At 37.7% G+C, this 21462-nt stretch overlaps 1 protein-coding gene across 3 annotated transcripts in view; it reads left to right on the forward strand.

Annotated features, from left to right (window-relative positions):
• ARHGAP15 (Rho GTPase activating protein 15) overlaps positions 1-21462 on the forward strand; it is a 618973-nt gene that overhangs the window by 382796 nt on the left and 214715 nt on the right. For all 3 annotated transcript variants that reach the window (XM_082465102.1, XM_082465104.1, XM_082465103.1), the window contains one exon: positions 10526-10624. In XM_082465102.1, the coding sequence (XP_082321228.1) occupies positions 10526-10624 (99 nt within the window). The remainder of the gene's footprint in view (positions 1-10525; positions 10625-21462) is intronic.

The following is a 21462-nucleotide window of genomic DNA, read 5'->3' on the forward strand; positions in this document are numbered from 1 at the left end:
TCACTTCTTTGGGTCTCTGCTCAATGCCACTGTCTAGCAAATGTCTGCCCTGACAACACCTCTCTCTTGCTCTCTATCTCCCTGCCATGCTTTATTTTCTCATAGCACCTATCACCATCTGACATTGCATTCCATGTTAATGTGTTTATGTGTTTGTTTCCCCCATTTACACACAGGCTGTGTGAAGACAGAGAGTGTTCTGTTCATTATTCTATCCTCTGAAGGCACTGAAAAATATTCAGGGATGGATAGATTGAATGGATGAATACAAAAATGCAGTAACATTCACTTGGTCAAACCATTCTCTATAGTGTTGTGATTCTGTGCACACACATATAGGGGAGGGTGTGTGTGTGTATGTGTGTAACTTATGTGTTGTGCTGCCTGGGTAAGCAGAGGTAAGGAGAAGAATAGGGTAAAGTGTTGCCTAGGGGAGACAAATACAGAAAAATTTTATTCTCCTTGTTACATTTGGGTTAATAAACTCTTCATTTAAGATACAAATTCCTTCCTGACTAGTGGACCCACCAATGTGTCCGTTGCATTAACTGGACCAAAATTGAGTTGAGATCTATTTTTAATGAGTTTAGGAGCTTAAAACAAGGAGCCAAGAGGTACTTCATAGAAGCATTGTTTGGGGTTGAGGGTGAAATTGTGAAAGGTGGAGACGGCTGGAAGCCTGAAAAGGGAAGAAGGAGAAAACATGGAAAGGACTGGGGAAGAACTCACCATACTGTCTGGATGGCAGCTAGCCTGTCTCTGACACTCATCTTTGGGCCGATCTTGTCAAAGGATCCCACCCCTGCAGCCAACGGTCCAACGTCTATTGGAAGCTGCGGACCCCAGCCTACCCTTGTTTGAGAAGATCTTCTCCCTAGAGCCTAAGCCAGTTTCCTCCAGGCCAGCCTTTCCAGAGTAGACATTATCATTTTCCACCAGCGACTTTAAAGTCTGTTAGTAGAGGAGATCCAAAAATATGAATAAACATGTGGGGGGAACTATACACAGAAGTGTATATACTTTAAATTCCTATTTATTTAGATTCCAAACTACCTAAAAGTTAAAATAATTAAGCTTCTCCCTGTACTTGCCTCTTATGAGAAAAGAAATCACAAGTAAACAAGGCAATGAGAGAGATTTACTTTCAGTGTATATTAGAGACTCAACGGAGTACCAGCCCAATTTTTGATATCTATGTAACAAAAAGCAATAGCTGATATTTTTAATCAAAGCCCTGAGGCATCATAAGACAATGCGGTACCTTCCAAAGCACTTAAGATAAAGTTCAGTGCTAGTGTTTTAGCATTAAACGTATTTTTCCGCATCTTAATTCAAAGCCATAAGCCATCAGTAAACTCTAGTTCTTAACTTAAATCACCTATTTCTCCAAAACTATTCAGTAAAGTTGTGGGAAAGTTATATGATGGGGGCTCATATAGTGAGTATTTTAAAGGTGAGGAAGAGAAAAATGTAAGAATGGAAGTGGAGAAAATATAAGAATAGAAATACGATTCCCTGATAAGCAATCTGAAAGTTTTGGTCTGGAAACCTACTCCCAAAAGGAAAACCAAACGTCACTTAGAGTTTAAAATCAAAAGATGAAATCAGTTAAATAGCTGAAATTACCTGTGTTGAGAATATTATTTTAGCCCTCCACTCTCCACTGCCCTGCCCTCATAGCAACCTATTGGGAAATGATCTGCCCATGTGTGTGGCATTCCAAAGGGAGAAAATTTCCAGGTGAATGCTACCTACTATGGAAGCTACATGGACTGTATTTTTTCTCATTTCAACCCATTTTTTAGACAAAATCTCAACCCGTTGGACATTGTCTATTGGAACTTCAGATCTCGAGTAATTGATGAACAGAAGTCACTAGGACAGTACTGGTGGTGGAGGTGACAATGCATACAGCATCCTGACCCAGCTCTCAGAGTTACAAGGCAGCTGCTGTGTTTCCTTTTTCTAATTTCGTGGACCTCCTGAGAACCTTGGATTAAACATCTCCAAGACTGGTCCCTCGCCTCCAGTAATTTCTTTGAGGAATTAATAAATTACTTTAACTTTTTTTTAGTTTTTATTTTATTTTGGAGTATAGTTGATTTAACAGTGTTGTGTTCGTTTCAGGTGTACAGCAAAGTGATTCAGTTATAAATTACATTTAGTTCTCAATAAATTCTTCGAGTTTCCTCCTACCCCCATCCTTCAACATCATTTGAATAAATTTTCCTTTGCTTAAGATAGCCACAGTGGATTTTTTTCTATTGTAGCCAAAATCCTTGATGAATATGCCTCATTACCAAAATAATTATCCAATATGTGTGTGTATGTCCGAACAGTTCAGTTTTTTGTTGTTGTTTTCTCTTCCCCTCTTTATTTCTTCATGTATGTAGTTCTAGGTGCTTTGTTTTTCTTCTTTAAAATTCACTAGAGTGGCCGCAATGGGCCTCTGTCCTGAAAGCAGAATAACATCATTTTGAAAAGCCTGTGGAGATTGTCTCCCTGCGTAAATGATGATAACACCGTCACATTATTTGAACATTTAACTGCCTCTATTGAGTAGTTTTCCTCATAGTTTTGATTCATTTGGAATCTAACTGACAAAGATCCCATTACTGGGTGTTCTCTTCATAATTTGTCAAAAAATATATAGCAGAGATGAGGGAGAATGAAGCTAATTTGTAATCTGGGAGGCTTAACCTGGTTATGCTGATGAACTAACTAAATCGGTCAAAAGTTTGAGAGCTTAAAGATTAAAAACCACCATTCCCTAGTTAAACTCTAATTCATTATGTAAACAACATGATTTGTAAGTGCAGTCATGTGGAAGGTCTATTTGTTTTTCTCACCAAAAGATGCTTTCAAAGAAAAATTACAGAAAATGGATTTTCTCCAACCAATGTGTTGCCTGCCACCCCTGGTACAAGCGCTGAAGCAGGAGAACAAAGATGTAATGATCACACCAGCCAAGGCCATAGGCATGTGCAGAGCATTCTGAAAATATTGGCACCCCTAGCAAGAGGTGTTTTCTAAATACAAAAAGTTGTTAAGAGAGGAATAAAGGATTACCAGTGAGCCCACAGATGGGACTATAGATGGGGAGCCGGGAGCTCAGGGTTCTGGGACTGCTCCCTTTTTTGGAATACCATAAGGAGGGGAAAAGCAGAAATAATCCTTAATGTTGTGCCAGCATAGCAAGCATGGATGTTTAGGGGGCAAAAGCTAGGTCATCAATGCTTGCCGAGAAAACAAAACACCTTCTCTCTCCCTCCCCCTTTCTTTACACGGTTTTAAGATAGAAGGTTCTGTGGTTCAAACACATTCCTGTAATTTAATGGTCTTCCTTGGTGTATCAAACTCTGGACTGTACCAGAGTTACAGATGGGTGGCAGTCCTACAACAGCCCTTAAATTGGACAATGATGTCTAAGCTAAATCTCTATGATTTACTTCCTTTGGATAGCACTTTTGACTTTGCAAAGTCGTTTCATGTGTAACACCATCTCCTCCACGTTATGTAATTCACCATGTAATGTTGAAGGCTAATGTTGTAGTCAAGTTGTATTTTAGTTGTAATTGATAGAAACTTATTCAAACTGCAAACGTAGGAATGGAATTTATTGGACTACTTAACTGAAAAGTCCAAGGGACAAGGATAGCTTCAGGCATGACTGGACTGCTGGGCACAAAATGCTATCGAATGTTTATCTCCTCCATCCCTCAGCTGTTTTCCACTCTGTTGGCTTAATTCTCCAGTATGTTTTCCCAGAAGCTGGCAATATAACTTCTAGAAGCTTAGACTCATATCCTCATAGTTTACCAACTCCTATAGCAAGAGGGCTCCTCTTTCCCAGTAGCACTAAAAAAAAAAAAAAGAAGCCTCAGGATTTGCTTGCCCAGATCCAACTGGGTCATGTGTTCATGTCTGAACCGATTACTGCGGCCGGGGGAGGAAAGGCATGTTCATCCCTGGAGCTGGAGCTGGTGAGGTCAGCACTACTCAGAACAAATGGCAGCAGAATGAGACAGTATCCTCCCCAAAGGAGAACCAGGGTACTCTTACCGGAGGATAGAAGAATAGTTCCAGGGCCAGCAAAACCAGCAGACATACAACCTACTCTTCCTAACCAGCGTCATCTGTAACAGGGGGTCTCATTTAGTTATTTTCCCAAGGCTGGTCCTTTCTGTTGTGATTGTAAGCCCTCTTTGAAACCTTGTGGACAATGCTATATCCATGTGCTAGCCAAATTTGTCTAGTTGCATTACACTGAAATTCCCTCTAATTTCTAATGCACCCCATGGCAACCATTTATGGTGCCTAGGCATCAGGAAGTGAGCAGTTGAGGCCTGTCTGTTTCATTCACCTCTCTCTCTGCATATTAGCTTCAGTAACACTCATTCATTGCACATCACCATCTCCCCCAAATGGCTGCCTTTGCCCTGCAGTGTCTAAATCTAGACAGCCTTTCAATTCAAATCCCTGGAGCAGGTGGTATCTCTGATACCACCTCAGTCTATAGTGTCCCAATTCTAAAACTTTTGCAGGGCGAATTGCATTGACCCAGCTTGGGCCACATGACAACCTTTGATTCAGTCAGGTTTACCTGGAAGGCTAGGTCCTTCTACTACAGAGCCATACCTTCTTGGGTAAGTACAGTCACTTTAAAGACAGGATATAAGTGAGATGGAATTTTTTGACCTTTCTGGTAACTAGTGAAAGCAAACGTCTCCCTTCTATCTAATGAAGTTCAATATATCTAAGCTCTTTTTTCACCAGGGCGTTATTGGCAATCAGGGAGGGATTGTTTTCTCTCCCAGTGAGGGATTGCCTGCACTTACCCGGACCACCCAGTAAGTGGCAGTAGCACACCTCCCCCACCCCAGGCATTATAACAACCGAAAACAGCCAAGAGGGCACCTCACCCCCTCTAGAGCATTCTGGCAACCAGAAACACTCTGCAATTGAAATTCTCTCCTATCCACCCCAAATGAAAATCTTTCCCCAAGTCCCGTCTTTCCTTATAATTAGTGAATTCCCACCACTAAACTTCTAAAAAAGGGAGTCTATTTGCTATCTCTACTTCTTACCTTCTCTTCAAATCTTTACCACAAACATCTTCTTCTCAGTTTCATTCTATGAAAGCCATTTTCCTTATGATCAGCAATAGTCTCTGAATTTCACCTTGATATCCCATCAATGTTCTGCTGTGTCTGAAATGCTATCCTAACTTCTAAATATCAATCTCTCTTTTCTTCTCCAAACCCTCAGTTTCCAGCATCTTAGTCTCCTTCAACCAAGCAAAACACCTGAAAAGTCCTCTTTGCCTGGTGGGTTGGCTCACCTCCTGCATCCAGTTTACAAATCCCAGTGAATCACCCCATCTCTCCATTGTCTTAGTTCAGGTCCTTATCTTTTTTTTTCTCCAGAGCCTGATGTTTTGTAACTATGGACAAACGACTCAATATCTTTGTGCCTCAGTTTCCTCTCCTGTAAAATCAGGATGGTAATAGTATCTACCACCAAAGTGTTAAGGATTGTTATAAAGATTAAATAAGTTAAAATATTTAAAGTACTTTGACCCTTGCCTGGCTAAATATATCTTTGCTATTTATTATTGAGCGCCCTTGCGATAGCACTAATCACATCATATTATGACTGGTTTTGAGAGCTGTTCTTCCCCCTACACCGTAGGAGATCATGCTTCATGGATCATTGCATCTTTAGGATGGAGCACACTGTCTGGGCTACAGTGGGCATGGAATAGATAGCTATGGATGAGTGTCAATCTTTGCATTCTTTACGATACCCTGCATATGGTAGGTGCTTATGAAATATTTGCTGAATTGAATTAAATAGAATTGAATTGATCTGGAGAGAATACATAATAAGGAATGCCATAATATAACATAAAACATAATGAGTTTAAATTTTAAGGTGAGAGAAATTTCCCTTGAGACTCCTCCTTAGGATTGACTCTAAACGAATGCATATTTCCACGTTCTAACCAAATTTAGATTTTTTTTCTCTATTTATTTGCTCCCCAGTTTTGGTTTCCATGTCCTGTCAACTCTCTTTGTCTTCATTCTCACAGCATAGCTTAGATCACCAAAAATCCAGACTCCTATTATCATCTTTATCAGTAAGCTATGGCTGCCTAACAAACAAACATAGAATCTCAGTGGCAAACTACAAAAAGCACTTCTTTTTCATGTGTCTGTGGATCAGATAGTCTAGGGCAGGCTTGAATGGACAGCTCTGCTTTAAGTTGTAGGTCTGGCTGGATTTGTCTCCTCACTGAGGGTTGACCTCAGTTCTGTGCTATATGTATTTACTCTGGAGCCCAGACTGAAGGGGCAGCAGCTACCCAGGTAAACTCTTTGTCTTGGCAACAGTGAAGAAGCAAGGAGACGAGTAGAAATCTGTAATGTGTCTGAAGGCCTCAGTCTTGAGTTGACACATCATTTCTACACATGCTACGTTGTCCAAAGCAAGTCATATGGCCAAGCCCTATAGCAGTGAAATGAGGAAAATAAATGTTGCCCACTCTAGTGAGTTTTACTACACAGTCAGATGGCAGAGGTGGTGAATGTGTGAATCTAATTCAGAGAAGATGAGATGAATTCTCAATGATGATTAAATTTACCACAAGCCTATCCTGATTCTGGTCTCCCCGAGCAATCACGTTAGCCTCTTAACAAATCGCTTTGTGTTCAGTCTTCCCCACTTTCTGTGCCCCCCATTTGGTTATGAACCTTTTGGTTACAGGTGATAGAATACCCAGTTAAAAATTATTTATATTATATTTAATTATTATTATATTTATAGTCATATAACAGGAAGTCTAGAGAAAGTGTTTTAGGATAGGTTTAAAAGTTCAACAGTATTGTTGAGGTCTCAGGTTTTTGTACCTTCTTTTATAATCATGTTTAGCTTTTGTTTGCAAGCTTCTTGCCTCGTGGTGACAAGATTGCAGCAGTAGCTCCAGGCATTGCATGATTGCACAGTGATGTTCAAAGCAGGAAGGAAGAAAGAAAGAATGTCTTCATATACCCCTCTCCGTTTATCAGGGAAAAAAAATCTTCTCTTGTAGATTCCCAAGTCACGTTCCCTTACATTTTACCAACCAGAACTATCTAATTTAAACTAACTAAAGCTACAGGGGAAGCAGAAGTCAATGGAGAACATTTTCAGGTCTGTCTTATGAGTGGACTTTAAAAACAAGAAAGAAGTTGGTAGGGGAATAGCGTGTGTATAAGAAATCGATGGTATTTGCACACTCTCAAATAATTGCCTACCTGACTTAATATTTAAGACTTTTCATAACATAATCTTCATCTCCTTTTAAAGCTTAATACATCAAGGTTTTTCTAAATAAGAAGGAGTGAATGTTTTCCTCAACACACCACATTCTTCTCATCACTCTTCTCATCATTGATGTGTTTGTTTGCCTCTTCTCCATCTTCTCCAAATGCCCTTTTTGTCCTCTTTCTTACCTCTCCAGTCTAAGTCTTACTTATCCTCGAGGATTCATTTCTTCTTTGGGAAGTCTTCCATGTGCACTCAAGGCTGTTCAGATTGCCCTGCCACATGCTCCCATTGCATCTGTGCTTCCCCAGGTATAGTATTTTTCACGATATGTTCTTACCTGTTTACTTATATGATGCCCGCACTAGACAAGAAACTTTTAGAGCATAGGAATTGAGTCTTGGTTATTGTGTTACCAGTGCCATTCCTAGTTCCTGACGCAGAGCAGGCACTCAGAATTTTTTTTTTTTTTTTTGGTAAATAACTGAGTGAATGAAACAGTAAATACACTAGAATGCCTTCATCTTTATCTTCCTGTATCTACCTATCAGAAGAAAAAAAAATAAACAAACAAAAGAAACCTCTCTCCAGATTTTAACACCACTCCATTCAGGAATCTATCTTTTTTGAATGATCTCCATCTCATAAACTTCCCTCCACTCTGCCCCCACCAAACACCGCATCTGCACTACATGACTCAAAAAACCCGATGCTATAGAACATCTTCCTTAGCACTGAGTACCTTTTATGATACCTGTTATAGTCTATTTTTTATATTATTTGAATATTTCTTTCAGCCCTACAGTATTATGACTTCTTGATATCTTTTTCACAACCTAATATGCCTACTTCATCACTACAAGTATAGAAGATACTCAATAAATATTTGTGAAATTCATTTGAATTATGATTACTATTAAGGGATTTTCTACTCTATAACAATTCCTCCTGACTATAACCTCTGGCCAAATTAAATGATCAAATCTGAAGTTTTGGATTATTTTTCTTAAGTAATGTTTTATTTATCCTTTCTTATAGTGGTGACTCACTGTTTTTGGACAAATCTTTGTTACTTGACCAGCTATTCAAAGCAAATACCTATGATTATTTCCCACTTCTCTACACTATGTTGCTGTGTTTTGAGCTTATCTTCTTTCTCTCTCTTGCAAAAAATGGACATTTCCATATTGAAGTACATTATTATTGGTGCTTTCGCCTTAATTCTTTCCCTCTCTGCTAAGTTCTCAATTCAAGCCATCGCCTTTTCTGAGAAATGGATGAAAACCGTGACTTTCTGGAAGTCTCACCACAGTCCATGTTGACGACCCCTTTGTAATAATACATCGTTTAGCATTCTGTTATGCTGCATTTTATATTTTTCTCACCACTTCTGCTAAAAATATGTTTTAAATGCATTGAAGACCTCCACTGATGATTAAGATGCTGTCTTACTGTCAATAATTCAATAAATATTTATTGAACTTCTAATGTATGCCAAACGTTGTCGAGTTACTGGGGATCCAGTAATAAAGGAAATAGGAATAGTCCTTACTCTCCTGGGTTTTGCATTCTAAGCAAGGGAAGCAACTAACCAGTAAACATATCAATCTAATATGTCAGGTGGAGAAAAGTGCTCTAAGAAAAGTAATATGGGGCAGCATGGAGAGTTCTATTGGCAGTGGTTGCCAGGTTTTATTTAAAGGTGGATAGGAAAGGCTACAATAAGAAGGTGACCTTTGATCAGAGAGCTAGGACAATAGAGCTCCATGCAGAGGAAATAATAAGTGCAATGTCCCTGAGGCAGAACATGAATCAGCAATGTGGACAGAGTGGTGGCAGGCAAGTGATGAGCAGGAGAGAGTGGAGAGGAAGCAAATGAAATCAGTTAATTGGTGGAAGGTCAGGTCGTTTACTGCCTTGGTAGTGATGTTAGGGAATTGGATTTCATTCTGTGCGAGAGGGGAAGCCCTTGAACCTACTAAATATTTGTTTCATTATCAGTAATCAACATCTATGCTGTTAAAAAGGTTCTGGAAATGGATGGTGGTGATGGTTGCACACCAATGCACATGTACTTAATGCCACTAAACTGTACACATAAAAGTGGTTAAAATGGACACTTTTATGTTATATATATTTTAACACAGTTTTAAAAAATCTTTGCGTGAATACCATGGGCCCAAATTTGTGCTAGGCACTGGTGACCGTAAGAACGTATAAGCAATGCAGCACTCAGAATCTGCTTTGAGAAAATACATTCCATATATTATAAGTGTAAATACACAATGCAAGGTAGCATAAATCATGTTCCAAATGAGAGGGCTAGGCTAGAATTTCACAAAGTGTGTTCTGGGAAGCATTAGTCTGGAGAGATGCCCTTTGAAATAAAAGGATCTTACTCAAATAAGTTTGGGAAATAATGCATCCTCCAGCCCCGCCTGGAGATTCCCAGTGCACACTGGCATAACACAGGCTCTAAAAATAAGTACACATGAAAGAAACCTGTTTAACTTTGTTTAACCCAATGTGGCTAAACCATTTTGATTACAGGCTTTTTCCCCCAAATCGCCTATTAACATCCTGAAGAACTGGTATTCCAAAGGACCTATGTTACAGGAGACATAAAGCTGAGATAGGAAGGATAGAGTTTATGGAGAAAGAGCTATCTGAGCTGAGCCCTAAAAGAAAGGGGATACTTAGATTAGAGAAGAGGAAGGGCATTCAAGGCAGGAGAGATGTGAAGAAATTCACTTCAAAGTAAGTCTCCGGGAACTTCCTTTCTTCGAATATCATTGAGCCACAAGGTGAATCTTCTACATGTACTAACAACATCATAATTTTGATAACCATTGACAAATTTGTTCTCAAACACTAAGACACCAATTCGCTAAGATTAATTATTTTGTAGAAGTTTTCTTAATTCCTTGTCATTATTTTATAGACAACAAAGTTAAGCCCAGAGAGACTATAAATTACTCAGTCATCCCTGCCTAATCGATGGCAGAGTGTTAGTTTTCTTTCTCTGGGGCCAGAGTCCTGTTCCATAGGGAAGGGAGTTATGGTCTTTGTATGTCTGCAATAGACACTTTGGAATTAAAGCAAAAAATCGATTCCTATGCAAGATGCAGATTTCATCATTCAGTGGATATGGAAACAGAATCAAATTAAAGAACAACGCAAGCTTGGATTTTAATGAAGCTCATCTTTGTTTCTTTTGCAGATCAAATTTTTGGCTCTCATCTGCACACAGTGTGTGAACGTGAAAATTCCACAGTTCCGCGGTTTGTAAAGCAGTGCATTGAAGCTGTCGAAAAAAGAGGTGGGTAACTGAATATACAGCAGTTTCCCCCAATACTGTACCCTCTACACAACCAGTGCTCAAGTTAACAGCACTGACAGGCTATGCAATTAAAACTTGACTTTTGTTAATCAGTTAAGAGGATCAAGTTTCTTATTAACTTAAGTTTGTTTTCACAGTAGGGACATCAATAATTCCCACTAATGTTCTTTTTTTAATATTTTTTTCTGTCTGACATGTTGTTGATTCAATTGCAAACTTCTTGTTTTCTCGCCAGTGATAAAACATTCATAAAATATCAGCACTCACAGTGTTAGAACCCTCGTAACATTCATGCTGGTAGATTTTGTGCCAGAACATATTTTGGTAAGCCCCCAACATTACCCAAGTGAAGCAAACAGCGTTTCTACTTGCACATGGTGATATTCCATCTTCCACGTGTATCTGTTCAGCACAGAATATGCCTAACTGGTTTTCCTGGAACAATTAACAGACACACCTCCAGTGTTAAGATGACCTTTGATTCCTATATTTCAACATTCTGTTTTTCATTTGAAATTATTTCATCTTACTGAGGGGAACAAAACAAAACCCATCTGAGTCATCATTTCTATGCTAGTCTATCTGTGGGGTGTTTTTCCTTCAGACTATGACTTTATTCATTCAAGGTCATTTTCCCTGAAAGGTACATACAGTAGGTGCAGAATCTCAAAAACATACATTGTATAGATATGTGAAGCTTCATCACCATCTGTTACAAGTTTACAACATATTCCCAGGATCTAGGGGAATATAGATCATGTAAAAGACAGAGGTGTTTCCCGAAAAAGAATTGGTGAATCTATTCCCCTTTTCAGCTCCCAGTCTCTTAAAACAATAGAACCAAGGGAAGAAATTTTTACCAAGTTATCTGCTAGGGAAAAGCCATTTTAATTCTCTCGATGTTACCTGGCTTTATTACAGAAACATAATAAAAATGGTCTGCAGTTTCCGACTCCTGGAAATTCATACTTTGATTATACTGTAAGGACAGCCTTGGGATCCTGTTATTCCCATATCAGTAGGGAATGAGAGAATAACAAGAAGGGGACGAGTGGGTAGGGAAAGTGGATAAAGTGAGCAGCTTTGGGGAAAAGCATATCAACACATCAGAGAGAAGAGGTGAGGGTTCAAAGAGAGAGTAGAAAACAGTAAAAGCAGAATGAGCACAAGGAAAGGTATCTGTGAGGAATGGAATCAATTGAAGTTTAGAGAGAAATGTCTTTTTATTGTATGTTGCAATCTCATTTAATTTTGTAAGTACATATTTTAGGAATAAATATTATTTAATAAGTACTTAAAGCCAAATGAATCACTGAAAATGCTATAATGCTATTATTGCTAATAGTTAAATTATCATCATTTTCAGGAAATCTTCATTCACTTATAAATACTCAGCATTGATGGTGTGAGCACTGTTATATTAGAGCAAAAATCCAAATAGGACTTTGGGGGAAGCTGTACATAATAAGCTATGTGTAAAAAAACGGTTCTATACCTCTCTATTTATGTACATACCCCAGGCAAAATGAAAACTCTACTAGATACAGCCTTGTGGCATGCAAACACCATGGTACTGCAGAATAGAAAATGCCCATAAATAGAAACTGTATGTTTTTGTTCATGGTATTTTGTTGGTGATTTTTAATAAAATAAGACAATGTATTTTCTGACAGGGGCAATCATATTTGGCATTATATTTCATTGTCCCAATGTTTACTCTTAAAATGAATTTGTAGATTCAGCACTGAACAGGCACTAATCACACATACGATTATTAAAATAATTCCTAAGTGTTTTAATGAAACTTGAAGACTGCAATTCCATAAAGCAACTGATAATTCAAAGCATTTTGGCAATGTCAGCTTAAAGGAACTGTATGGAAATGTTCAACAAAAACTCAGAGGCACAAGGTAAACCTCTCACATCACTGCAAGATTTACAAGTGTGTGCTTTTGATGATATTTTTCTATGATCATTTTGTTGGATTAATATTCTTACGCTGATATGCCAATTCTATTTACTCAAAGTGTTGTTTTTACTAAATTTTGGCATAAAGCACCTCAGGACAGAAATAATTTATGTGAATCTAAGTCCAATGTTTATGCAGGCTTCTGATGACATTTTATGCTGGGGCTGTTGTTAGGAAGTAGCATATAAAGGTGCCAAGTCTCTCAGCACGGCTGGACCCTGCATATCTAGAGCCCTCCTTCTAATGGCCAGATCCTCTTCCAGCCAAGATACTTAACTGCAGAGTCATGGGAAATGCTTATGGACCAGTTATGGGAAAGGCACTTTTAAAGAAAACTGTGTGTTTACTCTCACAGTCTTAGGAAAATGGTCTCAATCCTCACTACAGCAGCCCATCAGCTGTTATAAAAAATATTTGTTTCCTTTCTCTCTTTTTTTCTTGAGGTTATTTCCCCCACCTTAAAAAAATAATTTACAAACTGTAGCTGGATTTTTTTAATGCTTCTTACATGCTTGATTTCAAATGAAACAACATCAGGAGGACATTTCTCACCATTTATTCATTCATTCCTCCATTCATTCATTCATTCATTCAGTTAGTTACTTGTACTTGGCAGAGCCAATTTGCCCATGCTCCTCTAGTCTCCACAGGGAAATCCTACCCAGCCCTTGGCACAAGATACATTCTCTGTTCACCCCTGGTAAAGTGGTATTAGTTACATTTTAAATTTTGCATCTCTTGGACATACCTAGAAGGAAATCTCTTAGTGAGCGGAATGTAAACCAATTTAGCGAATCACTTGTTTAGTATGTTTCCTTATCTTGATTTGGATTTCCTTTATTCCTCTAAACCACCAGAGCATTCTCCTTCTTACCAACTATTATAACTAGATTAAAGTTATTTCTGTGGTTTCTGACATTGTCTGCTCGGTCTAGAAAACATACAGAAAACTTGGAGGGCAAACTGTAAAGGAGTGTGTTAGTCTTTAAAGCTTTTCCAAGTGGTTCATTCTCTCTTGCCTTGCCTTTACAGTTTTAGATTATATATATATGTGAAATCATAAGTAGCCAATGAAAAATTCAACTTATATTTCTTCTTCCAGAGCACTTTCTGCAAAAATATTGAATTATTGTTCAGCTAATGTTCAATACATATGGTAAACTGACTAAAAGCAGGAGATCATCTGATACTTTTTTGAGGTCTGGGGGGACAAGCCTGGAGAGGGTAACATTGTGACACACTGGTGGTATGTAGATCTAAACAGGGAGAAGTCCAGTTTTCAGTGCTTTATAAAACACTTTCTGTAGTTTATGATGACCTCAAAGGTGTATAGAAATTGCTTACTTAAAAATAGGGTCACCTGGATCACTTAGAGACAAGGACCTAGGAGACGTGAACTAAACAAAGTACTAAACTGGTATAATTAGTACTGAGACCTTAACCCATAGTTTTTTATATGAAAACTGTGTAACTGACTGACTGCTCTTTGTGAAGGCCAGTTACTGATATTTGGAAAGAACGGCACACAGTGTGTGCCACATTGTAAACACTCACTGAAGTAACAGACACCAGTGTTTATTGCATTTCGGCAGTAAGTAGCTATTCAGTACCTACTCTGTGTCATTCTCCATACTACCAGCTGAGAATATAGAGAAGATATACATTAAACAAACTGTGATCAGTGCTGTGAAAGCAAAGAATAGATATTGTGCTAGAAGAAAGAACAACCACTACAGTAATAATAAAAAACAATAGAAGAAGTTTGTCAGCTTAAAAATGGCATAATAGGGGATGGGGGAAATGGAAAGATCTTAGTCAAAGGGCATAAAGTTGCAGTTATGCAGGATGAATAAGTCTAGAGACCTACTATACAAGCATACCAGAGTTAACAATACTGTGTTGAATACTGAAAATAAGCTAAGAGAGTAGATTTCAGGTGCTCTCGTCACAGACAAAAATTGGTAGTTATGTGAGGAGATGATATGTTAATTAGTTGGCCATTTTGCTGTGTCTATGTATATCAAATCATCATGTTGTAGACCTTAAATATATATAATTTTTATTTAGAATATATTTTTAAATGACATTATAAACCCTGAATAATAAAACACATACTCTTCTGGTTTTAGCCTCCTGATAAGACCAGAAGTTTAATTACACCCTATTTCCCAGGTTATTTTCTTGACACATTGTGACAGCACAATACAAGGAGCCTCTTGGTGTGAGATACCCAAAAGAACATGCCATAGATGATGAACCAGTCCTTTTTCTACACAACAATACCATACATTGCCAAAGACTTCCTTTCTATAACAATGGAGTTAACTAAATGAATGAACACGTTTCTACACTAAATGTATTTTTATGCATTGAATATATTTTTGTTTGTAAAGGAATAGGGCTGGTTTTAAAACAATTTTTAAATTTCATTTGGATTGGCATTCATCCTTTGGAATATGGTTTAACAACTCATTCTTCCTCCATGATTCCCAGTTCTGATTATTATGCCCCTGAACTATTTAACAACATTAAAATGATACCTAGAGATCTGTTGCAAACAATGTGTACACACTTAACACCACTTAACTGTACACTTAAAAATGGTTAAAATGGTAAATTTTGTATTACATGGTTTTCTTTACCACAGTTAAAAATCAGTGATACCAGGTCTTCCAAATTTGATGATTCCAGCTATAAGCTACTTGCAGAATGCCTCAGCAGATGCTAACCGACAATTTTGCTCTTTCTTTTTTCTGGAACACAAAATACTATGACAAGAATGATACACAAAATTACATATTTGACTTGGTGCCTAAAAGCCACCCTGGGATCCATAACCTTGCTTAAAGATTTAAGAAAGACCTTTAGTCTACTTCTGAGAAGGTCCTTAGCCTCAAAAGCTTTATCTCTCTACTTGACTTCTTAGCAGCTGTTATATTTTTTTGCTGTCGTTTGTTTGACAGGATCCAGTTATAGGTTCCGATGTCTGTTTAAAGAAACAAGGAGGCTGTTGGCTTTAAAATTCCTTCATTGCTTGTGTGATCAGCATTTTCCCAGGCTTTTCTACATAGTTTGCCAAGCAAAGGGACTGACCTTTTGTAGCAAACACTTTTTCATTTCAAAATGCTCACTTTGATTTTTGTCCCATTTTATGCTCATTCCAAACTGTTTACAACCCACTAAAAATGACTGTGAATTATATGTTTGTGTAATGGATTCCTTTTGTGGTCAGAGTGGAATGTTTACTTTGAACAATTAGTTATCTTTGGGTAGATTATAGCAACTTGGAAAAAGAATGGCTAAGATTATTATTATACCTTAACTGTTTCTTTTTGGTAATTCAGCTGCTGTTACGTGAAGTTTGAGAGAAAGACACATTAAGAATCCCATGCCATTATAAATGGAATCTATTTCTCTAATTGTGTCAATATTTATTTAGACGTATTTATTAATATCATAAGAAGGTAAGGTTATACACCTACACAGGAGTATACTTACTGAGTCATAAAAATTCAGAACAAGGACTATACGTAAATACATGGATATTTACTATTATATATAGTGCATGCCTTGCTTAACATGTACGTGCAAATTAAGTAAGGCATGCCCATGTATGTACTTATTATAAAAAGAACAGGCAAGATTCAGTGCACCAGTCTGCCTCTTGAGATACTACCAAGTGTTCACTTGCAAAAATAAAACTACGTAGTCTATTCCCATTGCCTGATGATCTAGGCCCCTGAAGGGCAGATCATAATGCCTTCCCTAGACAAGCTCTGCTCCCAGTTCTGCTAATTTTGTCCTGTTCATTCTTTCCCACTTTGGGATAATCTATTATAGTTGGATCCAGGCACGCACCAAAGGCTGATACTTCCATGAAGAATGTGCAATTTGTACTGTTTAGTTTGTGACGAGATTCTTGAAAACTTTTATGATTCTATCTTGTTCCAGAGGGACTTCTGCTTGCTAGTTTTAAAAGCAGTGAGTAAAAAAAAAAAAGTAACAAAAACAAAACAAACTGATAAAAATTACATGCTCAAAAAATAAAATCAAGAGTTCAAGATAAGCACTATTCCTTTTTCCCCAGAGAATATTTGTGGACTGAACAAAAATGTTTCTAAGGGCACTGACCTATGTCTTCCTTTTTTTTTTAAGTGCTTGCTTTTTATGCCTAAAGTTAGGCATCCACATGCGTTTACAATAGCAATGATCCTCCAAGAAACTCCGTGAAGGTTTACAGCAAATTTTCCTTAGTTTTTACTTCTGAGTTAAAATCAAGTCCAGTTTAGCGTTTTTGGTGTTTTATGTTTTGTTTTAATGCAACCAATGACAGCCACCTTCCTGACAGCAGTAGTCTTGTGGGTCCAAGTTGGAATTGGCTCTTTGGGGTAGTCATGCTGGGGCCTCTGTGTCTGTAAGAAAGCCACATTCAGGGCTAGAGGGGAAGACAAAATCAAAAAAGAGTAAACAGGAAACAGCCAGCGAGAGTATAAAAGAGAAACTGGGAAAAGACAACCAAAAGAAATCAGAGATGACAAGGTGGAGAGAGAGAAAAAAGCTGTGTTTTGCAATTAAGAAAACAAATGTGGATAAAAGGACTTGCTTGTGAGGTCTGTAATGAAGAGAAGACAGACTATTGAACCAGTTACCATCTCTGCCATAGTCACCTAATACCTACTTCCCTGTTCCAGAGAAATGTACTCCTGCTCCAGAAAATGCTTGTCAGTTAAATCTTGCCATGAATGTTCACAAATTCTGAATGTTCACAAATTCTGTGTATAGACGAGGCTACTAATTAATTCACTGTACTTATTAGAGACATTTAATGGAGTTTATCTACATTGAGCAATACACAACAGTCTTATTATCAGAAAAAGAGAGCTTAAGCCTAACAGAAGTTAACAGAGAAATGAATGTGCAGTTCAATAACCAGAAAGGCTATCTAACGTATCCAGCAATGTGGCTCTGGTCAAATCAGTCAGCGGATATTCCCACACTTTTGAGTCCAGAATGCATACGAATAAATAATGTCTCTTCCTAGATAAAGCCTGAGTCTAATTTCCAACCTCTGCCCCCACTCCCACCCCCTTTCTAAAGTTTAGGTTCTTAACATATTTTTCCCTTGGAGTCAGTTGGAAGGAAACAGAGCCAAAATTAATACCCTAGGAAATTAGCCTTTTGTTGTGGATGGAGGATTTAAATAATGCAACACCTCAACATGTCAAGATGCAGTACTCTAAATTATCCTTTAGTGGTGTCATTTATATGATGGGAGTTCTGGGTCTGGGAGTTTTGTCCATTATAAACCCCGATATTCAGAAGTTAATAGTTCAACCATAAAAATAATCTTGGCTGAAAGTTGGCAGGATGTTTAAGCCTGAAAGCAAGTGTTTACAAAATTTGAAGAAAAAAAATCACATGCTTTTGGAAAGCTTTCAGGTTTTTACAAAATGGGAGTAATAGTGATAATAATAATACTAATAATAAGGCAGAGATTTTCAGATATTTGTTGCCTTGGGATTCAAAAATGGATTTGTAGTTTTTAAATAATTTTTTTATTCTTGTTGCATAATGTGAACCAATTGATTAAAAAGTAAATTATCAACACTTTCACAGGAGTGTCACTTTATTTTTTGAATTAATCTATTCTTTATTGGTTGAACAAAAATATATACGTTATATTTTTATAGGCATTTCCCTAGAGCTTAAAAATGTATGATAATTGAGAAGCCTTAAGTTAATTCAGGAAGCTATGAATAAGACCAAAATTTTATATTCTTTTGTGGGTTTCCTAATGAATAACATTCCCTTTCTAAATGCCTAGAAAAAATTGCCTTTTCCAAAGAATTTTCACACTTTCAGATGAAGTGTGTCCAACTTAAGCATTAATCATTAATCTGCATATACCGTAAAAGAGACGTACAGATTCCAGGAGAATAGTTGCATTGGTCTGCATAACTGAATGTGGCATATTTTCCTGTACAGGATGTTTTAAAGTAATTTACTCATCTCCTTAATAGATTCGTGTCTTGGAGATTCTTCTGAACTCTGTGAGAGGTTATCTTATAGTCTAATGGGCTGTTGAGTTAGAAATGTTTTTCCTGGGTTTAAATAATCTTTTCTTTGCTAGTTTTATTCCTTTTGCCAAATTTTATACTCTTCAAGCCACTTCTATTTTCAGTTCAGAAAAAAGTAAACAAACAAACAAACAAACCAAGGGCAGGGTACTTTGAAAAGAAAACCTGACCGTGCAAAACCAAAATAAGTCTGAAATGATACTGCTGGAGGAGTTCTTGAGGTTTTAGTAGACCGTAGACCCAAAATGTAAAGTCGTACTCTTTTTTAGGAAATAAGAATGCCCTGAGATGTAGGGTGAAAGCACCACTTATAGAAGAAAAGTATTTAAGACGTCACCTTCAGTACGTTGTGTGCTCCTTCCTGCAGGGAGCATGGATTTATTTTTAACTCTTCACACAGTGCCTTGCACATGATGAATTCTCAATAAATGATGAAAAAATGGTTAAATTACATTCAACATTGTTTAAATCTTCATTGGAAAGTTGCACTCCATTGCTACACCTGCAAATGGTTGAAACTAAAAAGATGAATGACCAGCAGTTGTTGGTTGAAGGCAGCTACAAGATGTGCAGAGAATAATGTAGCTTGCAAATCTTTCTTTTAAACATTTAAATCATTTCTGATGATATTATATTATATTATTCTAAATGACATCATTCTTTCCCATTGATACTCAGCTATGCTAAACATTCGAAGTTATGTTTACTTTAAGATTTTATGCTCATCAATTTTTGGAAAGCACGTTTAAGTTCAGCAGCTAATAGAACATCCATTCTCATTTCATCAGAGGAAGTCATATCCCATTCGGCATTATTTCAACACCAATAGCCTGCTGTTTTTAATTAAGTAATTGAATGGCAACTATGACTTGTAAGTGACATGTCTGAGAATGGTCAGGCATAGGCTCAGGTCCCATAACCACACAGAAAGTTGAGCACCACATCTTTTCCTTTAATTCAGACTTCGAATACCATGCTGGTGCTCCTCTGTGTTAGTTTACTTCCCTGTGAATATCTCACCTTCCTGATTTAGTGTTGCTTTTCTATATAAATCACAGGAAATTCTTAGTTTGAAGATAGTTTTTTGAGTTTACAGATTCTGTCAAAGAATTTGAAATAAGAAAGATATGGTCAACGACACAGACCTATCAATTTGAAACTAATGAACAGAGGATACCAATGCTCTACATTCTGACATGGTTTTGCTACTGGATATTGATTTCATTTTCTCCAAAATTTACTTCACAGCAGAAAAAAGTTAAACTCTGCTGACACTATCAAAAACTCTATAAAGACTTTGAATACACCAGTGTCATTAAAAGAGGACTATTACCTTTCTGTTTTAAACATAATGCTCTTCTTGTTATGTTTTGCACTTTTGACGGTTTGGACTAACTTAACTCTTGAGTATCCCTGCAGAGTGGTGAGACACCCAACAGCACTGTAATCACTGTGGAAGGTTTTCTTTACTTTTGTCTTAAAGGTGAGCAGTTAGCATGTATGTGAAATTGCATAGGATAATATTGGAGCCTATGTGTCTGGCCTAGAGTTTGACAGCATAAAAACACGCATTTCCTCTGGATTTAATTCTTGACCGACATTTCATGCTAGTCATTCTCTCAGTGTGATCTCAATGCCCCTAAAGCTTCAATGATTCCTTCAAAGACTTTAAAGTTGCTAAACGGGCATGACTCCTCAAGATACTTTTTTTTTTTTTTAATAAATTTATTTATTTATTTATTTATTTTTGGCTGTGTTGGGTCTTCGTTTCTGTGCGTGGGCTTCCTCTAGTTGCGGCAAGCGGGGGCCACTCTTCATCGCGGTGTGCGGGCCTCTCACTGTCGCGGCCTCTCTTGTTGCGTAGCACAGGCTCCAGACGCACAGGCTCAGTAGTTGTGGCACACGGGCTCAGTAGTTGTGGCTCACGGGCCCAGTTGCTCCGCGGCATGTGGGATCTTCCCAGACCAGGGCTCGAAACCTGGGTCCCCTACACTGGCAGGCGGATTCTCAACCACTGCACCACCAGGGAAGCCCCTCAAGCTACTTTTTTATACTCAGACCTGAGGTCCAGGAGCAACCCTTTTTGAGTTTTTCCCTGGCATTCCAAATTCAACTTTTTTAAACTGAACTTATAACTTTCCTCAACAAACCTGCTATTCCTCCTTTAGTCTTTAATTCAGTCAGTGGATTCATGACTATTTCCCCATTGCCCTAAAAAGAAATTCATTGGACATCTTAAATTCTTCTCTCTCATTATGTACAGCATCTTTCATCAGATCTAATGATCTGTACTTTTTTTTACTATCTCTTGAATCTGATTCTTCCTCTCACCTCCTATGGCCTTAATTGTGCTCCCATAATTTCTTTTGAGATAAACCCTCTAATTGATATCACTGCCTTTGTTCTTATTTCTTCCCAGGCCATTCTTCTCCATGCTGCCAAAATTATCCCTCTTAAATATAAATAGGATTATATTATCCCTTCTGAGAACCTTCCCATCAGGATAAACAAAATACCATACTAGTTATTACCATAAAAAGGAGAAGCATATGACCTCTGTCTACTCTCCAGCTTTATAACCTCATAAACGGCTTCCTATGCTCCAACTACATGAAGTTTTCCAAAGGCTGATATTCCTTCCATGAACTGTTTTCTCTCCTTCAAGACCCTTTCCGTACCCATCTACCTGCCAAATTCCGATGGATCCTCTTGGGCATAGCACCAGAGTCACCCTCAACAGTGAATGTTCTCTGACTCATACCCTCAACCAC

The sequence above is a fragment of the Balaenoptera physalus genome, assembly GCF_965194825.1.
Source record: "Balaenoptera physalus genome assembly, chromosome: 6".
NCBI lineage: Eukaryota > Metazoa > Chordata > Mammalia > Artiodactyla > Balaenopteridae > Balaenoptera > Balaenoptera physalus.